The sequence below is a fragment of the Hemiscyllium ocellatum genome, chromosome 4, assembly GCF_020745735.1.
Source record: "Hemiscyllium ocellatum isolate sHemOce1 chromosome 4, sHemOce1.pat.X.cur, whole genome shotgun sequence".
Taxonomy (NCBI): domain Eukaryota; kingdom Metazoa; phylum Chordata; class Chondrichthyes; order Orectolobiformes; family Hemiscylliidae; genus Hemiscyllium; species Hemiscyllium ocellatum.
In genome coordinates this window covers 51,134,461-51,148,538 of record NC_083404.1, presented here as the reverse complement: position 1 = coordinate 51,148,538, position 14,078 = coordinate 51,134,461, and the positions used below count along the sequence as shown (strand labels likewise).

Here is a 14,078-nt window from a genome sequence, read left to right as displayed (position 1 = left end):
CTTGCTTTACTATGTCTATTAAGGTTTTGATCCTTCAACCAGAGATAAAGACTAATCAGTCCTTTCCTACAGGCAAGCTCTTTTGGATAGTCACTCATACTGACAGCTTGTTATGTTTGTCAGTAGGGATTTCCTGGGGCTTGGATGATGTATTTCTGTACAGCAGACTGAGATGTTAACCTACAACATGTGCTAGCTGCCTGGACAGTAACACTGCACATTTATTCAACCAATAGCCATGCTTTTGATATTGATAGAGGTTAGTCCTCAGTTCAGTGAAGGAGGGGCACGTCCCCAGGAGTATCAGTCATTAGCACATCTAAGGGATTAGCCGCACCCAGCTATCCACTCGGGCTAGTCACGGTTAAGGAATTTATCCAATAACTGTCTGGGGATTGGGAAATGGCCAGTCCTCTTGAGCCATCACAAGCATTCATGGGAATCGTATTTCATCAGGTAGGAAGCTGCAAGGATATCGCTCAGGGGTCCACTCAGTCATGCCTAGGAGCTGCTCGATAAACTCAGTCACAGGCCTGGCATGAATAGAATCCTGGGACAACTTGCATTGAGGAAAGTGCAAGAGTGACCTGTAAAAGCAGTCATTGAGGAACTGGGGAAACGGAGTAGTTTTCCGAGGAGAAGGATGATGATACTGGGGAGGGTGTGGTGATACTACCGGGGAGGCTGATTCTAATAGATAAGAATTGGGTGCAGCAGACCATCATGGACTGTACAATACTCTTGATGCCAACATTTAATTTGCTTTGTACAGTGTGAACTGCAGTCTCTATTTAGTTTGTTTTGTGTCCCCTTTTGCTGGCTGTAAATAAAAGTTCATGTTTGGAATTGTCTGATTGCTTGTCTGTATCTGATGCTCCCCTACTAGCCAATGAAAAGGTGTGGGACCACAGTGAGCATTGGGGACAGGGTAGTGATACTTCAGAGGGTGTTTGGACGTGACGCAGCTAAGGACAGGTTAACGCTATGGGCTGGTGAGAGAATGACATTGTACGTTCAAGGGAGTCTCATCCATGAGCTCTGTGCCATGGGCAGCGTGATTTTGTGGCGACTGTGCCATTTGGTTGACAGTGAAAGGCAACGCTGGAGTACCAACACTTGTCCATGTACACAGCAGCCATTTTAAAGATATCAGGAATGGGCTGCCTTTTGGTCGCTATCTGCTGAGTGGCAAGTTATTCTAGGATCAATGCTTAGTAAGATAGGAATAGAATTGGACAAGAAGAATGTTGCAGAGGCTGGGTAAGTAGTTAATAAGGTGAGTTTGGTACGATAAGTGACATATATCATTGTGGTGAAAAACTCTCCAAAAAAAACTTGGTACTGCTTGCACTTAGCCAAAACAAAAATAAATAAAATAAAACAAAAATAATAGCTTCAGAAAATCCAATAGTGATTGCAGAAGGAACATCTTTACCCAACAACTTGGAGGAGGTGAAAGAGGGAGGGGAAGCAAGTGAGACATATGAGGGAGAATCAAATGCAAGGCTACAGTGGTAAATTTAAATGACGAAAGAGGAGAAGAAGCCTGATTGGAAACATCCACATGGATTGGATGTGCCAAATTGCCAGTTGCTATACCATCTGTCCTTTGTAACACTATTCTAGTCATCTAGTCATGAAGGGGAGTGAAGATTGAGAGAACATGCACTGGGGAAGCTTGACCCTACTCATTCAGGCTGCTTCTAATGTTGCAATTTTTTTTTGGAAAATGCCCCAAGGCCTCACAAGCTGTTTATTGGCTTGTGCAGACTACTCATCACCTCTGTTTCAACCTTTCTTCATAAAAAGAAAGGACAAAATGCATCTCTTAAAGCCATAGTATTTTCACATTATTGGTGACCACCTCCATTATTTTATTGCTGACCACCTGTAGACCAGAAGGGCAGCAATTGACCAGGTTGAATTTGCCCTGTGTTTGTGTACAGAATGCACCTGGGCAATTTTTCACGTTATTGGGTAGATGTCACTGTACCAGAACAGCAGGAAGGAGCATGGCATGTTCCGGAGCACAGGTTTTCAGTACTATTGCCAAAATGGTGTCAAGGCCCATTGCTTTTGCAGTATTCAGTGTTTCCAGCTGTTTCTTGATGTCACGTGGAGTGCACCAAATTGGCTGATTACTGACATCGATGATGCTGGGGACCACCGCAGAAAGCCGAAATGGATCATCCACTCAACACTTCTGGCTGAAGTTATCTTTTACCAGGCTTCCACATCATTGAGGATAGGGATATTTGTGGAGCTTCCCCTTCCAGTGAGTTGTTTAACTGTTTAATCATGACTAGATGTGGCAGGACTGCAGAAATTAGATGTGAGTTGATGGTTGTGAAGTCACTTGGTGTGTCCTCCTGTATTCTTAGTTGAACTGGGATTACTCCTCAGCTTGATTTTCCAGACCACAAAGTTGCAGGTTGTATTGGTATAATACAATTCTGCTGTTGCTGATTGCCCATAGTTCCTCATGGATGCCCAGTCTTGAGCTGTTAAATCTGTTCAAAGTCTATCCCATTTAGTATGATGACAGTGCTACACAAGTCAATAGAGAATATCTTCAATGTGAAGATGAAGGGGACTAATATACTGGTGGTGGTGGTGGTCGTGGGAGGGGGGGGTGGTGGTTGTGATGTGGGTGGTGGTGGGGGGGTGGACTGTTGGTGGGACCAGGGGAGATAGTGAGGAAAGAGATCAATCTGAGGCTGGTACAGTTGAGAACAGAAGCAAGTCAAACAGTCAGGGTAGGCAGGAACAAAGCGGAGAACAAGGCCAGATTGATCAATGAAACTGCATTTATTTCAATGCAAGGGGCCTAACAGGGAAGGCAGATGAACTCAGGGCATGGTTAGGAACATGGGACTGGGATATCATAGCAATTACAGAAACATGGCTCAGGGATGGGCAGGACTGGAAGCTTAATGTTCCAGGATACAAATGCTACAGGGAAGGATAGAAATGGAGGCAAGAGAGGAGGGGGAGTGGCATTACAGCTGTACTGAAGGAGGGAAGTTTTTTGGGTGGAACTGAGAAATAAGAAAGGGATGAGCATCTTATTGGGATTGTATTATAGACCCTCTAATAGTCAGCGGGGAATTGAGAACCAACTTTGTAAGGAGATCTCAGTTATCTGTTAGAATAATAGGGTGGGGGATTTTAACTGTCCAAACATAGACTGGGACTGCCTTAATGTTAATGGTTTAGATGGAGACGAATTTGTTAGGTGCATACAAGAAAATTTTCTGGTTCAGTATTTGGATGTGCCTACTATAGAAGGTGCAAAACTTGACCTACTCTTGGGAAATAAGGCAGGGCAGGTGACTGAGGTGTCAGTGGGGAGAGCACTTTGGGGCCAGCGACCATAATTCTGTTAGTTTTAAATTAATGCTGGAAAAAGATTAGATCAGATCTAAAAATTGAAGTTCTAAATTGGAGAAAGATCAATTTTAACGGTATTAGGCAAGAGCTTTCAAAAGCTGATTGGGGACAAATGTTCGCAGGTAAAGGGATGGCTGGAAAATGGGAAGCCTTCAGAAATTAGATAATGAGAATCCAGAGAAAGTATTTTCCTGTTAGGGTGAAAGAAAAGGCTGGTAGGCATAGGGAATGCTGGATAACTAAGAAAATTGAGGGTTTGGAAAAGAAGGAAATATATGTCAGGTATAGACAGGATAGATCGAGTGAATCCTCAGAAGAGTATAAAGGCAATAGGAGTATACTTAAGAGGGAAATCAGGAGGACAAAAAGGGGACATGAGATAGCTTTGGCAAATAGAATTAAGGAGAATCCAAAGGATTTTTACAAATTTATTAAGGACAAAAGGGTAACTGGGGTGAGAACAGGGATCCTCAAAAATGAACTGCTGTGCTCTTCCAGCACCACTGATCCTCAAATATCAGCAAAGTGGCCTTTGTGTGGAGCTGCAGGAGATATGGGAGATACTAAATACTGCACCAGTATTTACTGTGGAAAAGGACATGGAAGATATAAAATGTAGTGAAATAGATGGTGACATTTTGAAAAATGTCCATATTACAGAGGAGGAAGTGCTGGATGTCTTGAAACACATAAAAATGGCTATATCCCCAGGACCTGATCAGGTATAACCTTGAACTCTGTGGGCAGCTAGTGATTGCTGGGCCTCTTGCTGAGATATTTGTATCATCGATAGTCACAGGTGAGGTGCCAGAAGACTGGAGGTTGGCAAACATGGTGCCACTGCTTAAGAAGGGCGTAAGGACAAACCAGAGAACAATAGATGTGTGAGCCTGATGTCTGTGGTGGGCAAGTTGTTGGAGGGAATCCTGAGGGACAGGATGTATGTGTATTTGGAAAGGCAAGGGCTGATTAGGGATAGTCAACATGGCTTTGTGCAGTGGAAATCATGTCTCACAAACTTGATTGAGCTTTTGAAGAAGTAACATAGAGGATTGATGAGGGCAGAGTGGTAGATGTGATCTGTATGGACTTCAGTAAGGTGTTCGACAAGGTTCCCCATGAGAGACTGTTTAGCAAGGTTAGATCTCATGGAATACAGGGAGAACTAGCCATTTGGATACAGAGCTGACTTGAAGGTAGAAGACAGAGGGTGGTGGCAGAGGGTTGTTTTTCAGACTGGAGGCCTGTGACCAGTGGAGTGCCACAAGGATCGGTGCTGGGTCCACTGCTTTCCGTCATTTATATAAATGATTTGGATGTGAGCATAAGAGGTATAGTTAGTAAGTTTGCAGATTACACAAAAATTGCAGGTGTTGTGGCAGCAAAGAAGCTTCCCTCAGATTACAACAGGATCTTGATCAGATGGGCCAATGGGCTGAGACGTGGCAGATGGAGTTTAATTCAGATAAATGCGAGGTGCTGCATTTTGGGAAAGCAAATCGTAGCAGGACTTATACACTTCATGGTAAGGTCCTAGGGAGTGTTGCTGAACAAAGAGACCTTGAAGTTACTTATAGCAGCCTACTTCTGCTGCTATATCTTATTGGCTTATCCAAATGAGGAAACACACTTCAGTTGTAACCCTTAGTCAGAACAGAACTTCTGCTTTTACCAAAGTGGAAGCTCAAAATTTGTTGCCCATATCTAATTGCTCTTGAAAAGAGACATGCCCTTGTACACTACTTTAGTTACCTTTTCAAAAAAGTTAGTCAGGTTTGTCAAACATGATTTGCCCTTTACAAATCCACACTTTCTTTGATCATCTGAAAATATCACAGGAGATTAATAAATATATTATTGTTTTTGTTTTAACTATCTCATGGAACATGAGCCTCACTCACATGGCCAGCACTTGTCGGTCATTGATATTGATTAATGGAAGCCAAGATTAGAGAGGTGCTGGAAAAGCACAGCAGGTCAGGCAGCATCTGAGGATCAGGAAAATCGACATTTCAGACAAGTGCCCTTCATCAGGAATGAGGCTGGGAGCCTCAAGGGTGAAAAGATAAATGGGGGGGGGGGGGGGTGGAGTTGGGGAGAAGGTAGCTGAGAGTGCAATATATGGATGGAGGTAGGGGTAAAGGTGATAGGTCGGAGAGGATAGAGGAGTGGATGGATGGGAAGGAAGATTGATAGATGGACAGGTCATGAGGATGGTGCTGAGCTGGAAGGTTGGAACTGGGGTAAAGTGGGGGAGAGGGAAAATGAGGAAACTGGTGAAGTCCACATTGATGCCCTGGGGTTGAAGGGTCCCGAGGCAGAAGATGAGGCGTTCTTCCTCCAGGTGTCAGCTGGTGAGGGATTGGCGATGGAGGAGGCCCAGGACCTGCAAGTCCTCGGCAGAGTGGGAGGGGAAGTTGAAATGTTCAGCCAAGGGGCGGTGGGGCTGATTGGTGCAGGTGTCCCGGAGATGTTCTCTGAAGTGCTCTGCAATAAGGCATCCGGTCTCACCAGTATAGAGAAGACCGCATTGGGAGCAACAGATACAATAAATAACGTGTGGAAGTGCAGATAAAACTTTGATGGATATGGAAGGTTCCTTTGGGGCCTTGGACGGAGGTGAGGGGGGAGTGTGGGCCCAGGTTTTCCAATTCCTGTGGTGACAGGAGAAGGTGCCGGGAGGTGAGGGTAGATTGGTGGGGGGCATGGACCTGACCAGGTAATCGTGGAGGGAACGGTCTTTACGGAAAGTGGATAGGGGTGGGGAGGGAAATATATCACCGGTGGTGGGGTCTACTTCTAGGTGGCTGAAATGTCAGCGGATGATGTGATTTATCTGAAGGTTGGTGGGGTGCTTTGCTTCTTTATAGCTTACCTTTTCATGTTATTGTTTGATGTTTGTTTAGGGAGACATTGGTGCACCCGGACTACCAGGTCTTCCAGGGCATTCCGGCTCAGCTGTGAGTAGTATTCTAATTTCAAGTGCAAATTAATGCATTTGACATCAAATTTTGTGTAATTATAATTCTTTAAATTGTAGGTTTCTTTTAACATTCATGATGATGTTGCAAACCTAAGTTTGGATCTATGTGTTTGAAAGAATTGGAAAGTACTCATTATTTATTTATTCATATTATTCTTATATATAATTATTGAAACAGTTCCAATAAATTATTTCCTATAGTTCAAATCCATGTGATCAGCAGCATTAGATATTTCATGTGATATTATCTTAAGAGCAGACAGTGAGAATAATGCTAAATGACATTCCTCGTACTGATTCAGGTCAATTTTAATGGGTTATGTGTAGTATATAAATAAAAAAAAGTGCTTATACATTCAGTTTTTGGAAGACAACACTTCTCAGTTTAAATGCGATTGCTGACAGTGGTTTTAAAAGTAACCATTAAAAGCTTGCCTTCATTTTCCTGAGCTTCGAATACAAAAGTTATGTTAGCTGTATAAAACTATGGTTAGGCCGCATTTGGAATATTATGCACAGCTCTGAACACAACACTACAAAAAGGATGTAGATGCTATGGAGAGGGTGTTGAGAAGGTTTACCAGGATGGTGCCAGGTCTGGAGGATTTTAGTTATGAGGAGAGGTCGGCTAAACTTAGATTGAAAAGGCAGAGGCTAAGGGGCAACCTGGTAAGAGGTCTACAGAATTATGAGAGGCATAGATAGGGTGGATAGTTAGAAGCTTTTTCCCAGGGTGGTAGGGCAACTACAAGAGGGCACAGGTTCAAGGTGAGAGGGGGAAGGTTTAGGGGAGATGTGCGGGGAAAATGTTTCACACAGAGGATGGTGGGTGTCTGGAACGCACTGTCAGTGAAGGTGATGGAAGCAGGCACATTAACAACATTTAACGTGTATCTTGATAGATACATGTACTTGAGGTGAACAGAGGGATAGAAACTACATATGAGCAATAAGTAGTGGGTCTCAATAAAGATTGGGAATCGGTGAAGGGCCTGTTCCTGTGCTATATTTTATTATATAAAATAGAAGACTACAACATGAAGGCAGGCATGATAACACCCAAAACTCTTATACGTCCGTTCTAACACACCCCAAGTCCCATTCACCCAACATTTGTCTGCTCACTGGCTCGTAATAGGGCAGTACCTCAATTTTAAAATTCCTATCTTTGTTTCCAATTCACTTCATGGCCTCACCTCTCACTATCTCTGTAATTCCCTCCAACTCCCAACTACATTCATCTAATTCATGACTCTTGCACATCCCTAATTTAATCACTACTCAGTATGTGGCAGTGCCTTCAGTTGACAAGGTCCTAAGTTCTAGAATTTCTTCCTTCTTTCTCTCCATTTTTCTGTCTCATGTTCCCCCTTAAAAACAATTGCTAAAAGTTGCATGTGTCCTTGTCTGGTTAGGTGTCAAACTTAATTTAAGTTGCTCCTGTGAAATACCCTGGGATAATATACGTATGAATGTATGAGTTTGGAGTAGGAATAGGCCCTTAAAACTTACTCAATAAGATCATGGCTGATCTGATTACTTCACATTCCCACCAATCTCTTTACACCTTTCATCTCTCTGCTATGCAAAATATATATATATATATATATACACACACACACAATCAAGCTGTTTAATCAATCATGTTTAAGCAGCTCTCAACTGGTACTCTCCCTGTGCCCTGTATCATCCTCTGATTTTAATATTTATTCATTATTTTTAATAGATGTAATGGTGTCTGCCTCAGTCACTCATTTGGCAGTGTTCCCTGAGAGCAAAGTATTTGAATTTCTCAGCAACATTAGTGAGATTTAACCAATCCTTGGATGATGATGGGATAGTGTAGGGGGATGGGCTTAAATTCATTCACAGGTTGGTGCAACATTGAGGGCTGAAGGGCCTGTTCTGCACTGTATTGTTCCATGTTCAATTTATATAATATCCCAATGATCTTAAGGCTGTCGTAAAACATTTTACAATGAAGAGATTTCAGGGTAGAGTCATATCCAACTCAAAATATTAAAGCGGTTTCTCTCTCCATAGGTGCTACTGGACCAGCTGAGTTTCTTTGGCGTTTTCTGTGTTAGTTTCAGATCTCCAATGTCTGCACAGTATTTTGCTTTTATTACAGCAAGGACCTTTTTGAATTTCAGTCACTGCTATTATGTCAGAAACACAGCAGCCATATTGTACACAGCAAACTCCCATAAACAAATGTGAGGTCATGCTGAAATAATCTATTTTAAGTTGTTGGTGGAAAGACTCTATGACTCTATGTATATTGATAAAGACTAAAGGAAGATTTCTCATATTCTGCTTTGAAGTAATGGCCATATGGGATCTTATACGTCCACATCAGAAGGTAAATAGGACCTTCATTTAATGTCTTTTCCAATGTTGTAATACACCATTTGTACTCCAACAGCACTTTCTGCAAATATTTTTTTCTCTCTCTGACACACCTTGTCAATTTGAACAATAATTTTAAATCAACAAGTTCTTATCATTGACCTCCTCCAAACAGAGGAAATAATCTTTACTTATTCGTTCCATCAAAACCCTCCCTAATCTCAGTAATCCGTATTGTATCTCTTCATAGTCTCTTCAATGGTGATAGAGTGCTCATATGGCAAGATTGTCTTCTTTGAGTCAACTCTAGCTCAACTGGTAACACTCTCATCTCAGACTCACGAGGTTGTAGCTTCAAGTACCACTCCAGGTCTTGGAGCACAAGAATCCAAACTGCTATTCCAGTGCAGTACCGACAGTGAAACTGATAAGCCATTAAACTGAGGCCTCTCCACACCTTAGGAGGATAGGGGGAAAAAAATGCCATGCCATTATTTCAAAGCAGAACAGGAGAGTTACCCCAGGTGCCAAGGCCAATATCTTTCTCTCAAATAGCATCACAAAAATAGATGACCCAGTCATCATCTCATTGCTGTTTGTAGCAGCTCAATGTGCACAGTTGTTGTGTTTTCCACAAGACAATATTGATTTCAAGTCCATTCTGTTAAGGGGCAGCAGAAAATTTTAAATAATTCGTATGTATTAAGATGGAAGTGAGTCCATAGCAGTGCCTTGGAATGATCAAAATGCATACTTGCTCCCCATAGCCTAAATTACACAGTGAAAGTTACCTTTCAAGGGCTTTCCCATTGCTGGTATTCAAGATCAGTTGTTACCCAGTTCAGCCTCTTCTACATTTTTGGATATCAGTAGTTCCCAGTTGCATACCACAACTTCCTACTTTATTGTCGGTCGTTTCTACTGTACTCTTTTCTAAGCATTGGGCTATGGATTTCTATTGGATTGGTACGTACTTACGGGCAAAATCTTGCAATGATTTGTCATTGCTTTCTGCAGGATAGTTGACCATAAAGCCGTCTTCCTTTTACCATCTATCTTTGAGTATATTGGGAAGTTTAAAGGCTGATAATCAATTGGTTGCTTTACAAAGATATCCTCCATGGTCAATAAGTTCTGGTGCAGGACTCAAACGCACCCATCTAGAGAGAGGGATATGATAACATTGTCCCAAAATCTCCATTACTTTAATGTATACTATATAAAAATAGTGATAGCCTCTACTTGCTCCTCCTTGACTTCTTTAACAGTCTAGACTGCAGTCCATCACACCCTGCGATTCATCAATAAGTACTGCAACCCTTTTTTGAAGCAAATAAAACAATTCCTATTTCATTAAACATTTTCTGCTGAAAATTTACAATTTCCCTTTTAGCTCTTCTAATGCCACTGTGAACATCTCTACATCACTTTCTAGATTTCTTATTATCAGAGATTTCATTAGCTTCAGAAGTATAATGAGTGCTTTTTAAGTTCCTTCTTAGATTTGATCTCTTTAGTTTTCCACAGAACTCTATTATTTGATAAGAGTACTCAACCTTACCATTTGGCAATAAGTCTATTTTCCAATTTGTCCATCTTGTTTGAGTTTCTACTTCTGTGTACTCAGGTGGATCACTTCACTAGATTTTCTGCCTGATTACTGAAGGCCTAATCCCTTTTTATCTTGTAGAACTTTTTCTTTTCCCAACCCTACACCTTAAGTTTGACTCTGCTTTTCCACACTTACAATGAATCTCATTCTGTTCTGGTTTCCCCTGAAACTGGAAAATAGTAGATTTTTTAAAAAAAATCATGCATATGTGGTTTAATTTAGAATACAGTATGATTAGCGGTGGGTGTAAAACATCATTTAATGAGCTACATTACATATTACAGAGCTAATTGAATTTTTAATCAATTAATATCCAGTTTAATAATAAACCAAACTCTGTTAAAGAGGCTTTTATTAAATATTTAGTAAAATGAGTAAGTTTAGTGCGGTGATTTGAATTTACCTTTTTGACTAAGCCTGTCATAAAGCAGTATTCCAGAATGTTTTTCGAGTTAAATTACAAATGTAACACCCAGAAGATTATAATGTGAAGTAAATGCAATGTAAATGATATGTATAGCAAAGGTAATCTTGCCAGAAATACATTAATGTAGTCAGTTTAAAACTTCCTCTCCTCATCTCTTAGCATTGACGATTGCAGGAGCTCTGTTTAACCATGAGATTCCCAAACTGTCATGCCACTACTACAAGTGAGGAGAGCAGGTATTCCTCGCCTAGTTTTTAACCTAAGAGAATTCAAATACATAGCGGCCTGTGGAGTGTACGGATCCAACTTGTAATTCTTCAGCTAGCCTGTGATCAGTTGGTATACTTTGCAACAGAGGATGTTTGCATGCCGAATGATGGACTGAACTTCCAGATTTTGTATTAGTGTGCTGACAAGTGCGATGCATGGCACCCAGTCCATCAATAACCTTTCTCGTGTAATCTTTCACTCTTTGCCTTATTCATTTTACATCCAGCCTCTGCACTCCCCTTCTCTTGGAAACACTGCAGGAAAGGTGGAACTGTCACTAATGTCAGGAAATTCAAGCATTCAGGCCACTTGCACCAGCGACACACCATTTCAGATTGGAATTGGTCCTTCCTCTGTGTTGCTTGAGGGCACATCACAGAAAAGGAAGCTGGCACCTCACTTTGCCAACAGGGTCCTGGGGCTGCTGGTGGATGCTGGGTGGTGAAGAAGTGACAGTGTTTTATTCTGCTGACCAGCAAAAGAGGTCACACAATCATACACAGCCAACCTGCACCAAGATGGCTGGTCAGATTAGTGCTGTGCCATGGGTCAAAAGCAACGCATGGTACTGTCGGAAGAGAACTTCTGCATTCTGCCAGAGTAACTGTCACCATCTTCTCCCTCTCACTTGAGGGCCTTAACTAACTTTTCCATACACATCTCACCAAGGCTTATGTATTGCAACTCTTGCCATTGCATGCATCATGTCCACTCAACAGTTCTAACCCACCTCATATATACAAACCATGGAAATCTAGGTCCAGCGCACCCAGTGTCGGCCAACTAGGTGCATGGATCTGCAATCATCACTTTAGCTATTGGTGCTCAGTGTCAGTGGCAAAGCAAGAAAGGGACGAGAGATCTTGACTTCACTCCAGGTGTCTCTTGTTCAAGGAAGATAGGTTAGTGACTTCAGGTACCAATAGGGAGAAGGATCCACACAAATTCAAGGCTTAGAGGTGTCCTATTGGCAGTTCACATGTTCAATCTCCCTCATAATACATTGATCTGCTGAGAAAAGCTGCACAAAGCATTGCCTTTCGCACTGTCCTAGAGAATGCTCGAGCATGTGAGGGCAATGTAGCGGTTAACTCTCACTCGGAAATATTGAAGGCTAACTAATGATGGATGGATCAAAAGGAGATGCCTCAGGATTCTTCTCAATCTGCTGCCTATCATGAGGGACTTCCCTGCACATTACTCAGACATGATATGCTGGTTGAAGCCTTAAGAGCCATGAAACGTTAGCAGCCTGCAATGTTAGTGCACTGTCTCACTGAATACTTTTCCTGCTGAATTTAAGAGAAAAAGTAGCAATGTGTGGACACTTGAAAATGTGATCACCCACAGATATGAAGCATACAATCAGGTGGATAATGAAACATTTATTCAGTAACAGAAAAGGTGAGAGCCTTTCAGCAACAATAAAGGGACCACTTGTCCTTTGCACTAATTGCTTGCCATTTAACTGACAATGTTAAGCAAATAGAGGGATTTGAGTTAGGTTCTTTCTGGTTTCTCACATTAGACAACACATTGCTCTATGATGCTCTCATGGATGTTACTCCAGGTCAATGTACTGCTCCTTGCTTCTCAGCTTCATCCTCAGAAGATTTCTAACGATCCCCCATTTCTCCTGCATCGAAGAAATTCCACCCCATTTGTCAGCTCCAGCTGTGGTGTGTACAAGTAAGGTGTCGGTGCAGTACTGCACTGCAAATGCATGGAAATGGGGAGTTGCTCCTTAATGGTGAGATTTTGAAGTCATTGTTTAAACTTTAAAGCAGCAAATTTAGACTCAATGAACAAAACTTCTAACATCTTCATTCTTGCCTTATTCTTCCTATTTTCTCATCATTGCCTATGGCACTCCAGGCAGGAGAAAATTCCACCTCTATGTCCCAACATGCTTTCAGAATCAAAAACAATTTTCCAGGAATTTGATGGTAATGGATGCTTATGACTCTGATTGTCAAAGACAAGTAGTTAGATTCTCCCTTGTTGAAGATGATATTTGCCTGGCACTTGTGTGGTGGCATGAATGTTACTTGCCATTTATCAGTTCAAGGAGAAAGTGAGGTCTGCAGATGCTGGAGATCAGAGCTGAAAATGTGTTGCTGGAAAAGCGCAGCAGGTCAAGCAGCATCCAAGGAGCAGGAGATTCGACGTTTCGGGCATTCCTGAAGAAGGGCTTATGCCCGAAACGTCGAATCTCCTGCTCCTTGGATGCTGCCTGACCTGCTGCGCTTTTCCAGCGACACATTTTCAGTATTTATCAGTTCAAGCCTGTATTTTGCATTGAACTTGCTGCACATGAGTATGTTGTACCTATTATAGTAAGCTCTGAATTTCATTTCAATGGTAATGGGAATCATGCATACACAAATTCAGTTTTACACCCATCTGCTGCATTGAAAACCTAGTCCTTTATGTGTAGCTTGTGTTTTAACTATGCACATTTTGGCATCCCAGTGCATATATTTTTAACTTGTTCTTGGTGTATCGGTGACATGTATATTCCTCTCTAGTTGCTGCCAAATGATGGTGGGCCTTCATGTGGAGCAACTGTAATATGAATGGAGTGTCACAAGAAACAAATAATTCAATATATTAAACCCACTGAATGTTGTGCTTGCCAGCATAAGTATTTGTCAATTTTGAGGTTGCAAAGGGTTGAATTTATCAGCATGAATTACATTAATAATTCATTATTTCTGTCCAATATTTAACTTGTACGACAGAGCAGTAGCCAAGAAATAGTCCCCAGTTTAATGGGAGCTCAGATTTGTGTTTTTTTTACACTTGCAGGGTTTAAGAGGAGAGCCAGGACTTCCAGGCCAGACTGGCCCAATTGGGATTCCTGGAGCAAAGGGAAATAAGGTAAGGATTTAAATCCATGATTGGGCAAAACAGGAAGTTCACATACTGTTCCAAATTGCATTCTACCTTCTGAATAATGCATTTGTTTATACTTGAACAAACCCCAAATTTTGACCAAACCAACTCCATATTGATTTTGGCTTATAAAGTCATTGCTTACAAAAACT

At 41.6% G+C, this 14,078-nt stretch overlaps 1 protein-coding gene across 1 annotated transcript in view; it reads left to right on the top strand.

Annotated features, from left to right (window-relative positions):
- Nucleotides 1-14,078, top strand: part of LOC132815198 (collagen alpha-1(XXI) chain-like) — a 114,287-nt gene that overhangs the window by 86,049 nt on the left and 14,160 nt on the right. Inside the window, exons 15-16 of the mRNA XM_060824013.1 lie at nt 6,297-6,350; nt 13,840-13,911. Of these exons, the coding sequence (XP_060679996.1) occupies nt 6,297-6,350; nt 13,840-13,911 (126 nt within the window). The remainder of the gene's footprint in view (nt 1-6,296; nt 6,351-13,839; nt 13,912-14,078) is intronic.